The sequence below is a fragment of the Apus apus genome, chromosome 11 (assembly GCF_020740795.1).
Source record: "Apus apus isolate bApuApu2 chromosome 11, bApuApu2.pri.cur, whole genome shotgun sequence".
Lineage (NCBI taxonomy): Eukaryota > Metazoa > Chordata > Aves > Apodiformes > Apodidae > Apus > Apus apus.
The window spans coordinates 1253248-1265823 of record NC_067292.1 but is presented as its reverse complement, the minus strand read 5'-3'; the positions used below and the strand labels follow the sequence as shown (position 1 = coordinate 1265823).

The 12576-nt window shown below is 66.3% G+C and overlaps 3 protein-coding genes across 5 annotated transcripts; 1 reads left to right on the top strand and 2 right to left on the bottom strand.

The window, feature by feature from the left end:
* Positions 1–1081: 1081 nt before the first annotated feature.
* On the bottom strand, positions 1082–3107 carry SULT2B1 (sulfotransferase family 2B member 1). Its single transcript, XM_051629746.1, has 6 exons — positions 2923–3107; positions 2278–2486; positions 2017–2143; positions 1845–1939; positions 1592–1772; positions 1082–1508 (listed from the first exon to the last, which is right to left on the bottom strand). Exons 1-6 carry the CDS (start codon positions 3059–3061, stop codon positions 1393–1395), a joined length of 867 nt encoding a protein of 288 aa, XP_051485706.1. The 5' UTR covers positions 3062–3107; the 3' UTR covers positions 1082–1392.
* A 210-nt stretch (positions 3108–3317) lies between these two features.
* Positions 3318–7674, top strand: DPEP1 (dipeptidase 1). Of its 3 annotated transcripts, none has more exons than XR_007890620.1 (11): positions 3318–3756; positions 4095–4328; positions 5157–5289; positions 5410–5542; positions 5625–5775; positions 5889–5958; positions 6207–6383; positions 6460–6544; positions 6617–6667; positions 6844–6979; positions 7392–7473. XR_007890620.1 is itself a non-coding variant. In XM_051629744.1 (11 exons), the coding sequence occupies exons 2-11, from the start codon at positions 4204–4206 to the stop codon at positions 7566–7568; spliced, it is 1263 nt and encodes a 420-aa protein (XP_051485704.1). In that variant the 5' UTR covers positions 3318–3756; positions 4098–4203; the 3' UTR covers positions 7569–7674. The 3 variants fall into 3 exon arrangements, 2 of the variants coding, with proteins under 2 accessions (XP_051485704.1, XP_051485703.1); XM_051629744.1 differs by having other exon boundaries at positions 4098–4328; positions 6617–6692; positions 7392–7674; XM_051629743.1 differs by having other exon boundaries at positions 6617–6692; positions 7392–7674.
* Positions 7675–8237: 563 nt separating this feature from the next.
* On the bottom strand, positions 8238–12424 carry CHMP1A (charged multivesicular body protein 1A). The gene is made up of 7 exons (XM_051629753.1): positions 12342–12424; positions 12068–12087; positions 11586–11663; positions 11306–11452; positions 10972–11100; positions 10547–10734; positions 8238–9988 (listed from the first exon to the last, which is right to left on the bottom strand). Exons 1-7 carry the CDS (start codon positions 12346–12348, stop codon positions 9967–9969), a joined length of 591 nt encoding a protein of 196 aa, XP_051485713.1. The 5' UTR covers positions 12349–12424; the 3' UTR covers positions 8238–9966.
* Between the last annotated feature and the right edge of the window lie 152 nt (positions 12425–12576).

Here is a 12576-nt window from a genome sequence, read left to right as displayed (position 1 = left end):
TGTTCCGTGTCCCACTGCCCCGCACTGCTTGCTGTGCTGGGAGCCGGGGTGTTCCCGGTGTGCCCGCTGCCTCCTGCCACGTGCCCCCCGCCCTGTCCCGTGACACTGCGCCGTGTGTCGTTCACCCTGTGCCACACGCAGGGTGTCACTGTCCTGGTGCTGGCAGATGCTCCTGTGTCAGTGACATCTACTGGGGCTGGGGGTCATCATGGGGAGGGGCCACCACGTTGGCCTGTGGGGACGCTCTGTCGCAGCCGTGCTGAGCGTGCCACGCGGGCACTGCCCGCTCCGCCTGACCAGCCGCGTATTTATAGCTCCTGATTCATCTCCCATGAAGCCAGATAATAGATGTTGCCATAGAAACCTGATGGGCCCGCAGTTGCAGCCGGGCCTTGGCACGGACAGGGGGCTGCTGCCCCACGGGGATCCCGGGGGACCCCAGGGGACAGGGTACACCCATTAGGGGTGGCAGAACTGGCTGGGTGCTGGTGCCACCAGGCCACAGTGCTGGGAGGGCCTCACCACCCACCTGGTGAGGGTCCCACTCTGCCATGCCATCCTGGCAGTGCCTGTTGATTAACCGGGAGTTAATTATTGTCGGTGCAAACACGCTGGGAGGGGACATGGGCAGGGCTGGGGGTGCCCAGCCAGGCTGGTCAGGACACTGCAGCACCCTCCAGGGATCATGAGGGGGGCAGAACAGGTCTTGGGGGGGCAGTGGGCAGGGGGAGGCAGAGGGTATCAGGAGGGGGTTGCAGAGCATGCACTGGGGCAGGGGGACTCCGGGTCTGGGGGGGAATCTGGGGGGACACGTGGAGCCTGGTGTCTCTGCATGCTGCTGAAGGAGCCACCTCTGTGCCACAGGCCTTCCTGGCAAGCCCCAGCATTGTGCCCCATGCTGTGACCCCACGGCAGGGCCCAGCAGCCCACCACAGCCCCCCCAGCACTGCCTGCCTGGTCATTGCCCCTCACCGCAGAGAAGGTCCCCAGGGACAGGTCCCCACCTAGATTATGGCTTGTGATAAAGCAGAGCACTTCCTGCCACTGCTTCCTGTCCCACACCCCAGGAACCCGCGGCTGGGATGGGACACGATAAATATTTATTTCCAAGGGGCTGGAAGCGGGGTGTCAAGGCCACGTGCCCCCACCCCGGGGGGGGAGGAAGGCCACAGGGATGGAAGGCTGTGGGGATGGCCACCATGTGTGGCAGGAAAAGCCCCCTGTCCCCAGGGGGGTTGTCTTTGTCACACCAGTGACAGCCAGTGTGTCCCTCCCTTCCGCTGGGCTGATGCAGGGAGAGTATATAAGTTATGGGGGATGCTGGGGGGGTCCCCATGCAGGGTGTCACCTGGAATGTGGCAGTGAGGTGCACCACTCTCCTTGTGCCGTGGCTCATGCCATGGGCCAGCGGGTGGGCAGCTCCACGTCTCCCATCTCCTCCTGGTAGCGGCGGTTGAAGGTGGAGTTTTGCTGGGGGGAGAAGTGGTCACGCCAATCCCCCACCACACCTGAGGGGCAGAGGAGACAGGGAGGCTGCAGCCAGGGCTGCTGTGTCCCCGCTGCGTTCCCCTAGCCTGTCCCCAACCCTCACCTTTCCTCATGAAGCGTCCCTGGCTGTGATCCATGATCTCGGAGGGGATGAGGGTGTAGTTGGCCATGGTGTTGTCCCTCATGGCAGCGAAGCTGCAGTGCTGCTCCAGGGCTCCCAGTGTCTCCGGACCCAGTGGGCAGCCCAAGAAGGCGGCAAGACGCTGTGCTGTGCCACACAGGTCCTGAGGCAGAGGGGACTGTCACCCCCACAGCCCTGGGGACAGGGATGGGGACAGGGACATGCTAGAGCTCACCTGGTGCAGCTCCTCGTAGGTGACATAGAAGATGTCCAGGAGCTGCTGCTGGCCCAGCCAGCCCTTGATGTGGTCAAACCAGGAGCCGTAGTGCACTGGGGGGAGGTGGGGGGGTGATGGGGGGTCCCTGGTGCCCCAGCATCCCAGGGATTCCCCCCCACGCCAGCCTTACCTGTGCCCTCAAGGAACTGCGTCAAGAAGGTGTCAAAGGAGCCAGGGTCAGGCAGGAACTTGGCCAGGTGGTGGAAGTGGTAGAAGGAGACGGCGACGTCCTTGGGGTTCCTTGCCACGTAGATCACCTGGGGGTGACACGGTGTCAGCCCCACAGCTGGGGGATCCCCCACTGCCCTGCTCGGAAAGCCCTGGGGCAATCCCCACCCCCAACAGCATGGGATGCCCCAGGGGGACCCCCCCAGCCCTCCTGTCCCCTCACCTTGGCCTTGCCCTGGCGCAGGGCAGGGGCCAGGACGCGGGCGGGCAGGTGGGTGGTGAGGAGCCGGCGGGGGGCGGCGTCCGGCAGCGCGGCCCGGCAGTAGATCTGCTCCAGCCAGGGCGCCCGCTCCCAGTTGGGGATGGTCTTGGCCGGCAGCGCGTCCCCGTGGCTGAACAGCAGCGTCAGGATCTCCTGCATCCAAGTGGTGCCTGGGGAGGGGTGCCAGGGCACGGCACGGTTTGGCAGGGCACAGTGTGGCACAGGGCAGCAGCTGGACCGGCAGTGTGATGCGAGACCCCCTCCCACAGCCCCCGCCAGTCACCCCAGCCTGGGGTTGGGGGCAGAAAGGGGCAGAGGAGGGTGTAGGGGCAGCCGCCGCCCCACAGAGCAGGGTTTTTTTGGGGGTGGAAGGTGACGGGTGGGTCAGGTCTCCTGCGGTGTGCCCGAGGGGCCGGGGGGGAAGTGCCCAGGGACAGGCTGGCCCCGAGCCCGTCCCCCCGCCCAGCCACGCAGGCAGAGCCCGGCTGTGCCTAAGGAGCCTGCCAGTGCCCCTCATCTCCAGCCTGGGGGTTCCCAGCCCTGCCCCCTGCCCCCCACCCACCCTCTAGTTCCCCCCTTTGCCCCCCAGCCCTCAGTGTCCCTCACCCGATTTGGGGTAGGTGGCGATGACCACGTCGGTGGGGCGGAAGGTGAAGGTGGCCGCGAAGGCGAGGGACTCCTGGGTGTGGAGGTGGCCGGGCAGGGACACCCCGGCGAAGGTCTCGGTCACCCCCAGCCGCTCCATGGTCCGGCCGCTCGGCGGGACGCCCCGGTCACTGCCTTTAAATAGGCTGCAAAAGAGGAAGGAGAGTCCCGGGGCGGGGGCACATTCCTGCCGAGGGGCCAAGGATCCGGCACCGCTGGGGCCAGCGCCGGGAGAGCGCTGGCTGCCGGATGGCTCCGGGATGGGGACACCCCGGGAGGGGACACCCCGGGAAGGGGACGGAGCTTCCGTCTGGCCAGACCCACCTCAGGAGAGCCGGGGGATGGGGAGCCGGGCCGTGGTGACCCCGGGGGTGCCAGCCCCACGCCGTGCCCCACGGAAGGGCTTCCCACCCCAGGGATGAGCGGCGGAGCCTCCGCGTGGCCCCGTGCCATTCCCTGCGGTCCCTCTTGCCACACACAGCACCGCGGCCACCACCGGCCACCGCCAACCGGGTTGTCCCCACTGTGGCACTGAGCCAGCACGTGCCTCAGTTTCCCCACACGAGACTCTGTGGCAGGACCACAGGGCTGGGGGATCCCGGCACGAGTCGGCAGCCCCACGCCGTGGCAGTGCCACCCCCTCCGGGGCAGGACGGCCTCGCCACAGAGCCGTCATGCCAGGGGGTGGCTCTGGGGTGGCCAGAGCCCATCCCAGCCCCGCCGTCGGCACGCAAGCCGGAAAACATCTTTCACAGACGTCGCAGGGAGCAGCTGCCTGAGCGTCCCGGGGCAGGGGTGAGTGGGGGACAAGGGGTCCTGGGCCCCGCCATTGGTAATGGGGTCCTGGTGATGCCGTCGCCAGACTCTGGGGGTGCCAAGGCTGGGCAGGGGGTGCTGGTGCTGGGGAGGCCGAGGTGGGGATGGGACTGGCATTTTCCCAGCCAAAAGAAAATCTGGGCTGCGTTAGCGGGATGGGGAGCGCTACCACAGCTATGCGAGAGGCCCCAGGATGGCCCCACCACCCGGGCTGGGGTGGGGGAGGCCGTGCTGGCCGGTGCCCAGCAGTGCCAGGACTGGGGTGTAGGGCACGCGGGGTGGGGTGACGGCTGCAGCTCCTGGTTATTTATTTACAGCAGGAGGGAGCGGAGAGTGAACCGGGGCTGCTGAACCAGTGCTTGGGGGCACTGGGCAGGCTCCTGGCAGCAAATCGTCCCGACGCTGAGAGGCACTGAGCGGGTGAAGATGCCGAGTGGGAACGTGTTGGTGTTGGTGTTGGCACTGGTGCTGTGCCTGCCCCTGCCGGGTGACGGGCAGAATCACTGGGAGGAGGCTGAGCGCATCATGGCCACCACGCCAGTCATCGATGGGTGAGCAAAGGTTGCCTGGACTCACAGCACAGCTGGTAATGCCGGCAGGGACACAGCACCCAGAGGAAAACTCCAACAGAAAACCCCATTGGGGACAGATCTCCCAGGGGATCCCCGTGCTGGGCACCCCAGGGACGTGTAGCGCAGGGGATCCCCGGGAGCAGGCAGAGTGCTGGGAAGCCAGGAGCCAGGCTGTCCCAGGGGAAGTCCTTGCTCAGGGACAACAGCTCCCCCAAGATCATGTCCTAAGGGACATCCCTGAGCTGGTAATGGGACCCCTTGTGTGATTCTGGCCCTCCAGTGGGTCCCCCGTGTCCCCACAGGCACTGTCCCTGTGCCATAGCAGCCCCTGGAAGTGGGCATGGGGAAGGGGGAGCTGGAGGATGTGGGGACAGTGACGCAGGAGCAGAGAAGTGGGAATCGAGCCCCAGCACTTCCCCAGCAATGCTGCCCGTGTGGGACACGGCACAGCGGTGACGTCCCTGTGGTGGTGACCTTCCCACACTGGTGATGGTGACATTCCTGTTGGAGGGCTGAGCGGGGATGGTGGTGGTGTGATGCACAGAGGTGGTGGTGTGGTGCCCAGCCTCCCCCTAGCTCCCTGCTGGCCAATAAAGGGGGTCCTAGGTGCATCTGTCCTCTGGGAGGGACCTGTCCACAGCTCCTGGCCAGAGCCACTTGGATAGCTTTTCTCAGAGGGCACAGGTGGGTGGGCAGATGGACCAGGGGTTGGGTGGGTGGATGATGGATGGATGGGGAACAGCTGGGCAGACAGACAGGAGGGGGCTGCACAGGCAGCCCCTCACTCTTCCTCCCTCCCCGGTCCAGGCACAATGACCTGCCCTGGCAGCTCCTCAAGAGGTTCAACAACCAGCTGAGGCTGCCGGAGGCCAACCTGACCCTGCTGGACGGCACCCACACCAACATCCCCAAGCTGCGCCGCGGGCACGTGGGCGGGCAGGTGGGGCTGCGAGGCGGGCGGGGACAGCGGGAGGTCACTGGGCTGGAGAAGGGGCACCAGAGCGGGTGGCAGTGGGCCCTGGTCCGTGCCCTGGTGCTGATGGTGTGGCACCATGGGCAGTTCTGGTCGGTGTACGTGCCCTGCGAGACGCAGAACAAGGACGCGGTGAGGCGCACGCTGGAGCAGATCGACGTGGTGCAGCGCATGTGCCAGCTCTACCCCGAGACCTTCGCCTGCGTCGTCGACAGCGTCGGTGAGCGGGAACCTGGGGATGGGGAGGGGCTCCCAGGGGACAGGGGTGCCCACCTCGACTGATGCCCCCTGCCCCCCTGCAGGCATCCGCCAGGCTTTCCAGAGCAAGAAGGTGGCCAGCCTCATCGGGGTGGAGGGCGGGCACTCCATCGACAGCAGCCTGGGCGTCCTGCGCACCTTCTACCGCCTGGGCGTGCGCTACATGACCCTCACCCACAGCTGCAACACCCCCTGGTAGCAGCCCCTGGTGGGGTGGGGGTGACAGGGCCAGCGCTGGGGACCCAGGGCTTGTGGCCAAGCAGGGGCCAGTGGCTGTGGGCCACCCTGATGCTCTCCCTGCTCCTCAGGGCTGACAACTGGCTGGTGGACACTGGGGAAGAGCCAGTCCTGCACCACGGCCTCTCGCCCTTTGGGAAGGTGAGGGGGGACAGGGGCGGTGGTGGCACCTGGGAGAAATGGCTGGGGTGGCAGGGAGGTGGGACCAGCACCAGCCACGCTAGGCTGTTCACCTGAGCACCAGGTGCACTGAGTGTACGGGGTCCCCCCGTGTGGGGCTGCCATGGTCCTTTGTGTACCCCTCACCCATCCTGTCCCTGTCCTCCTTCCCTGTCCCCAACTCCATCCCCTCCCCATCCCTGTCCCCATTCCCATCTCCATCCCTGCAGACGGTGCTGGAGGAGATGAACCGCCTGGGTATGATCGTGGACCTGGCCCATGTCTCAGTGCAGACCATGAAGATGGTGCTGACCCTCTCCAAAGCCCCCGTCATCTTCAGCCACTCATCTGCCTACAGCCTCTGCCCGCACCGCCGCAACGTGCCCGACGACGTGCTGGGGATGGTGGTGAGCACTGGGACACGGCGGGGGCAGGGAGGGGACTGGCGGGGGCCACAGGGCTCAGGGCCACCTCGCCCCCCAGGCCTCCACAGGCAGCCTGGTCATGGTCAACTTCTACAACGCCTACGTGACGTGTGGGGACACAGCCACACTGGCTGACGTAGCAGGTGAGGTGGGTGTCCAGTGGGGGGGTGGCAGTGTCCCTCCTGCCCCCCCCTCACCCTGTCCCCCACCCCCAGACCACATGGACCACGTGAAGAAGGTGGCTGGTGCCCAGTCTGTTGGCTTTGGTGGGGACTACGATGGGGTCACAGGGTAAAGCAGGGGACAGGCTGCACTGGTGAGACAAGGCAGCATGTCCCCAACCATGGAGGGAGGGTATCCCCTGCAGAGATGGCTGGGGGTATGGGGCAGGGGGTTGGGCTTGGCTGCCCCCATCACAAGTGTGAGCTGTGGGCTGGCACAGGCTCCCCACCGGCCTGGAGGACGTCTCCACCTACCCTGCACTGGTGGCTGAGCTGCTGGCGAGGAACTGGACAGAGGCAGAGGTGAAGTTGGCCCTGGCTGAAAACCTGCTCCGTGTCTTTGAGAAGGTGGAGGAGGTGAGTGCAACACAGGGAGCACCAATGGGGCATGGGGACACATGGGACAGCAGACAGGTGGGACATCCAGCAGAGCCTGGCCCAGGTTGCCCAGGGAAGCTGTGGCTGCTCCATTGCTGGAAGTGTTCCAGGCCAGGTTGGACAGGGCTTGGAGCAACCTGGTCTAGTGGGAGGTGTCCCTGCCCATGGCAGGGGGTGGGACTGGATCGTCTTTAAATGTCCTTTTCCTCCAAAAACAGTCTGGGATTCTGGGATTCTACATCAGGCCATATGGCACCCAGAGGTCTATGGGGACATGGGATGGCACAGGGACACCGGGGCAGGGGGCTGAAGGGAGTCACGGGACATGCACAGTGACAAGGGCTGGATGTGGCACAGGGACTCTCCCTCACCCACCCTGTCCCTGGTGCAGACCAAGGAGGCCCTGCAAGGCACAGCAGCCCAGGAGACACCCATTGCCTTCGAGGAGCTGGAGGGGACGTGCAGGACCCGCTACGGCTACCCCAACAGCGCCAGCACCGCCCGGCTCCCAGCGCTGGCCCTGGCGCTGCCCCTGCTCCCTGCCCTGCTCCCTGCCCTGCTCTCCTAGCACCGTTCCCCGTGCAGCCCCGTTCCCAGCCCGGTGGGATGCTGGTGGCCAAGCCAGTGGCTGCGGGGCTGGGCCCACCCTGCCCACCCCCTCCCAACCAAATAAAGCCGAGGTTCCAGCACCGGCAGCAGCCTGTGTCCATGCCAGGACCCTGTGCGGGCAGCCACTCCTGCTCCTGCATGTCAGCGGCCACCCAGGCATGTCACCAGCCACGCCAGCACTGTGCTGGCCACGCTGGCCCAACAGAGGCACAGGAGGCCCAGTGGGCACCCAGCCTGTGCCACCAGCAGGGCAGGACTGCTCCAGGAGTGATGCATCGCTGGAACATACAGCCAGGGGGGCTGTAGGGCCACCCCCGCAGGATGCCTACATTAATCATTAGCTAATTAATGGTCTACTCGATTATCTTCTTAGCAATTTCCGCTCACAATTTGGGAACAGCCTGTCTTCCGACTGGAGGCGGCTTTGGGCACTGGGAAAACAGGCAGGAGAGGGACCTTCTGGTGGCATTCACAGGTTGGCTGAGGCACCAAGCCCTGACTGCTGGGATGGCACAGGGAGGGGATGGGGAGAAGATGGGGACAGGATGGGCACAGGGAGAGAATGGGCACAGCTGCCCCCAGAGCTCCCCCCCTCCTCATCACTTCTGAACCCCCGACCCAGCACAGCGGAGGTGAAGGTTGTTTATTTAGAGATCAACAAGGTTGGGAGAAGAAAAAGGCAAATGAGACAAGCCTTTAAAAAAAACACAACACAAATAACACACAGAACCATCACCCAAAGGAGGAGCATTTCCAGGGGCCCTGGCCCCCAGCCCCACGGGTGGCACCCGGGCAGGACCACACGCCTGTCCCCATGGGGAGCAGGACCCGGTGGCCCTGGCAAGTGGCACAAAACCCAGTGCTCCCCCGCACCAGGGACTTTGTAGCCTGAAGCCACCTCCTCGCCCTCAGCCCCCACCCCAGGTCCCCATCGTGGCACAGGGAAGGCGGCCTCGCTGGTCACGGCCACGGGCTGCCAAGGCCACCGAGCTCAGAAGGAAGAATCAGAAGAGAGAGAAGTGTTTGTGCTGCCGGTGCTGGGCTGAGCCGGGCCCAGCCCCCTGCCAGGGCTGGCTGCCCCTCTCCCTGCCAGCCCCTCTCCCTGCCAGCCCCCCAGCCCGGAGCTCCAGCTCTGCCTGCCTTCAAATTCCCTCTGGAAGAGCTGGGTGGAGCTGCCGGGCTGCAGCGGGACCAGCTGGAGCTCATCTGCTGGGAGGAGGCTCAAGAGCCAAAGGAAACGGCGTTTCCTTCCCGGCGAGCTTCCCATCTATCCCACGCCTCAGCAGTGCCTGGGAATGGTGGAGGAGAAGAGGCCCAGACAGCTCCAGCCCCAGGGGGAGGCTCTGAGGGATGAGCAGCCGCGTTTCTCCGGAGCAGGGGAGGAGAGGGGACACCGCGGGGCCGTGGGAGCAGCTGCAGTGAGGGGGGGACAGGGGAAATGGCAGCTGACACCCAGGGGACAAGCCCCGGCCCGCACCCGGGACCCACTCTCGGATGGTTCAGCACTCACTGTCACACCCATCCGGCCGGGGGACATTTGGGGACAAGGGTGCGGCCGCACAGCCGCGAGCCCGGGGGTGGTGGCTGCTGCGAGCAGCTCCCAGATCAGTTCAGCATGGGAGGTCGGGGCCTGGATAACCATTTCCAGACGGTGGCAGCAGCAGGAGGTGGGAAAGGGTTGGATTTACAGGCACGGGGGCTTGTGCGGGGCAGGACGAGCCATTCCAAGGTCACTTTGTGGTGCGGGGCTGCGGGAGGTTCGGCCCGGCAGGACAAGGAGCAAACGCGGGGCGAGGTGAAGTCGGCAACCAGCTCCGGGGGGGAAGGTGGCAGCGAGGGGCGGCACCGCGTGTCACCTCCCCTTCCCGCAAGGCGCCCTTCCCAGAGCACCCCGGCGGGAACACGGCCCTTCCCGAAGCCCCGCGGGGATCCCCCCGCTCCGGCCCCTCGAGAAAACCCGTCCCGCAGCAGGGAGAGCGATCCGGAACAGAAAGGAGAGACACAAGGCGCCCCAGGAGACCCCACAGCCGTCCCCGAGGAATTCCTTTCGGGATAAATCAGGAGCAGGACGTTCCTAGAAACCAGCAGCAACCCTCAAACAAAACCCACGCTGAAACCAGAAGCGGCCAAGCCTTCCTGCAGCCCGCAGAGGAAGTATCTCTGCTCCAGCCCCGCCGGCAGCGCTGCCCTCCTCACCCCGAGACAAGAGGCTGGAGGTGGGGGAGGCGGGGCCGGGGGGCAGGGCTGGCTCCGCCGGGCCGGGGGTCGGAGCCAGGATGTGACAGAGGTGGGGAAGGAGTCCCGGGCCCCTCTGCCCCCCGGTGTAGGGCAGCAGTCCACTGGGGTGGCCGGAGACTTTAATTCCGCAGGGCAGCCAACCTGGGAGGGAGAGCAGGAGAGGGGAGTGAGGCAAGAGCAGCAAGAAACGGGGGCAGTTCCAGAGGAGCCTTCAGCAGGGAATGTCACTGCCTAGAAACCTCCCTCCTGCAGCAAGGAATCCTACCCTGCACCCGCAGCCAGGGCTGCTCTGTCCCCAGATGGACCCTGGTGGTGGGTGTGTGGGGAGAGGAAGCTCCATTGGCTTCTCCTGGGGCAGTTCCAGGGAGACAGCCTGTTCCCAGAGCTGCTGGAGGGTCACTGCCAAGCGTTCCCAGAGCAGCAGCAGCTGCGTGAGGGCGAGTGTGCAGAAGGGAGAGACTGTTCTGCACCCCAGTGCCGAGGACTCGCTGCCAGGTGCCAAAGCCACCCCCGGCCCCAGGCCCAGAGTGGCACCAGAGCCCCCACGGCCACCTTGCCAGGCTGCAGGGGGTCCCAGGGGACTGCCAGGCTCAGCATCCCCTGCGATGGGCTACCTCATCCCTTTCCTATCAGTGCAGGATCCCTGGGAAGGTTTCAAACCACCTTGGCAGAAGGGGAAGGGCACAGGAGAGGACCAACCTCCGGGAGAGCTGGTCCTCCTGGCTGCGGACGGAGCTCTCCCCCACTGCTGAAGCCCCCTCGGGGAGCTGGTTCAGCTGGTCCATGATCTCCAGGCCGTTCTCCTCGGCGATCTGGACGATGAGGCTGTCCACCTGTTCCTGAGGCGTGGTCAGGGTGGTCGCCGAGCTCATGGAGTCCTCCATCACCTGTGGCACAGCTGGCCTGTCACCACCCCGGGCCACCGGGAAAGCCGCTCACCCAGCCCGGCTCCTCCCCACAAAGAACCAGCTGCAGATCCCACATCCCCATGGGCCAGAACACTGGGAAGAGCTCAGGGGGTTTCCTGAGTCCCCAGGTTGGGACAGCGAGCTGCTTCAGAAGCCAAATGGCAGCAGGGACAAGCCCAACCTCCCCCCAGCAGCTCAGGGACCACCAGCACTCACCGATGTGTGAACGTCCAAGTTCTGAACCTGCTGCTCAAATTTATCCATCACCGCCGACACCTTCTGCAGATCCATGGAGCTCAGAGCCTTGTCCAAGGCCTTGGTCACCTGGGCCATGTTTTTCGTCACCTGCAAGAAGAGACTGGTCTGCAGCTGCTCCCCAAAAGGCAGGGATGTCCCTGCTTGTCCCAGGCTGCGCTGGAGCGAGGGGAGCTGAGACAAGAGGACCCTTTCTGGGGAAGGGGGTTGGAGGCAGGGAGAGGGGAAGAGCCGAGGTGGGCTCTCCAGGGGGCACAGCCCTTCTCAGGGCCCTGTGCCCACCCGAGGCCCTTACCCCCTTCATGGTCACAGCTGTCTGGACCTTGGAGGCCACGGCGTCCACGCGGGAGGACATGCGGAGCCAGTTGAGCCCCTCGTTCTTCTTGCGGATGGCGTTCTCGGCGTAGACACGGGCACACTCCACATTCTTCTGCTGGAGGGCCTGGGGGGGCAACGGGAGACAGAGAATCCCCCTCAGGTTCACACACTTGGGTGCTCCGTCTCTCCCCGACAGCCTTCCAGCAGGGAGCAGCTCTCCCCTGACTTCCCAGGACCATTCCCAGGACAATTCCCACCTTTTTGACTTTGGCTTGCTCGGCCTTGGAGTCCTTCTCGGCTTTCTTGGCGAGTTTCTCCAGCTGCTTCGCTGTGAACTGCGGGAAGCAACGGGTCAGAGCTGGGATGCAGCAGGGAAGAGCCGGGGGAAAGGAGCCCCAGTCACCTCCCACACCCAGCAAGGCGGGCACGGCTGGCCCGACCGCGGAGACAGGTCCCCGAGGAACCGGAGGCTCCCGAAAAACCGGGCAGTCCATTTCCCCTCTTCCGAGCAGGGGAGGGCCGGAACGGCAGCCGCGGGGAACAAACCCGGCGAACGGGCTCCCTCTGCCCGCGGCCGCCGGAGCCGCCGGCACCCGCGGGGCTCCCGCCGCCCCGATCAACCGTGAGTCAGCGGGTGGAACGGACCCCAGGCCCCTCCCGGAGGAGCGGGCACCATCACCCGCCCGCCGGTACCGGCGATACGTGACGGAGGCGGCGACAGGCCCCCCGCTGCCCTCACCTTCAGCTGGAAGAGCGTGTCTGGAAGAGAAGGAGAGCACAGCTTCAGGGACGGCGCACCGGGGCCGGGATCGGAGGCCGAGCACCGGGGCCAGGCCACGGCCCGTGTTCCCGGTCTCCGGTCACGCCCCCCGACCTGCAGTCCCGACCTGCAGTCCCCTCCTCCAGCCTCAGCCCCCGCCTCGCTGTGCCCGCAGCCCCGCCCACCAGGGCCAGACCCCCCGGCACAGACAGCCCGAGCGGCGGAGCCCCCCCCACCGCCCGCCCCCCCTTACCGTCCATCCTGCCCCGCCGCCGCTTCCGGGTTCCACCGCCGCCGCTTCCGGGGTGCGCGCGCCGAGTCTCGCGAGCGCGCCCGCGGGCGTGTCGGGGGCGAGGGGGCGGGGCCACGGCCCGGGGGCGGGGCCAAGGGGGCGGGGCCACAGGCGAGGGGCCGGTTCGCGGCCCCGCCCGGCGCGGGTGGGCGGGGCTTACGGGCGGCTGGCAGCGCGCATGCGCGGCGGGGCCGGG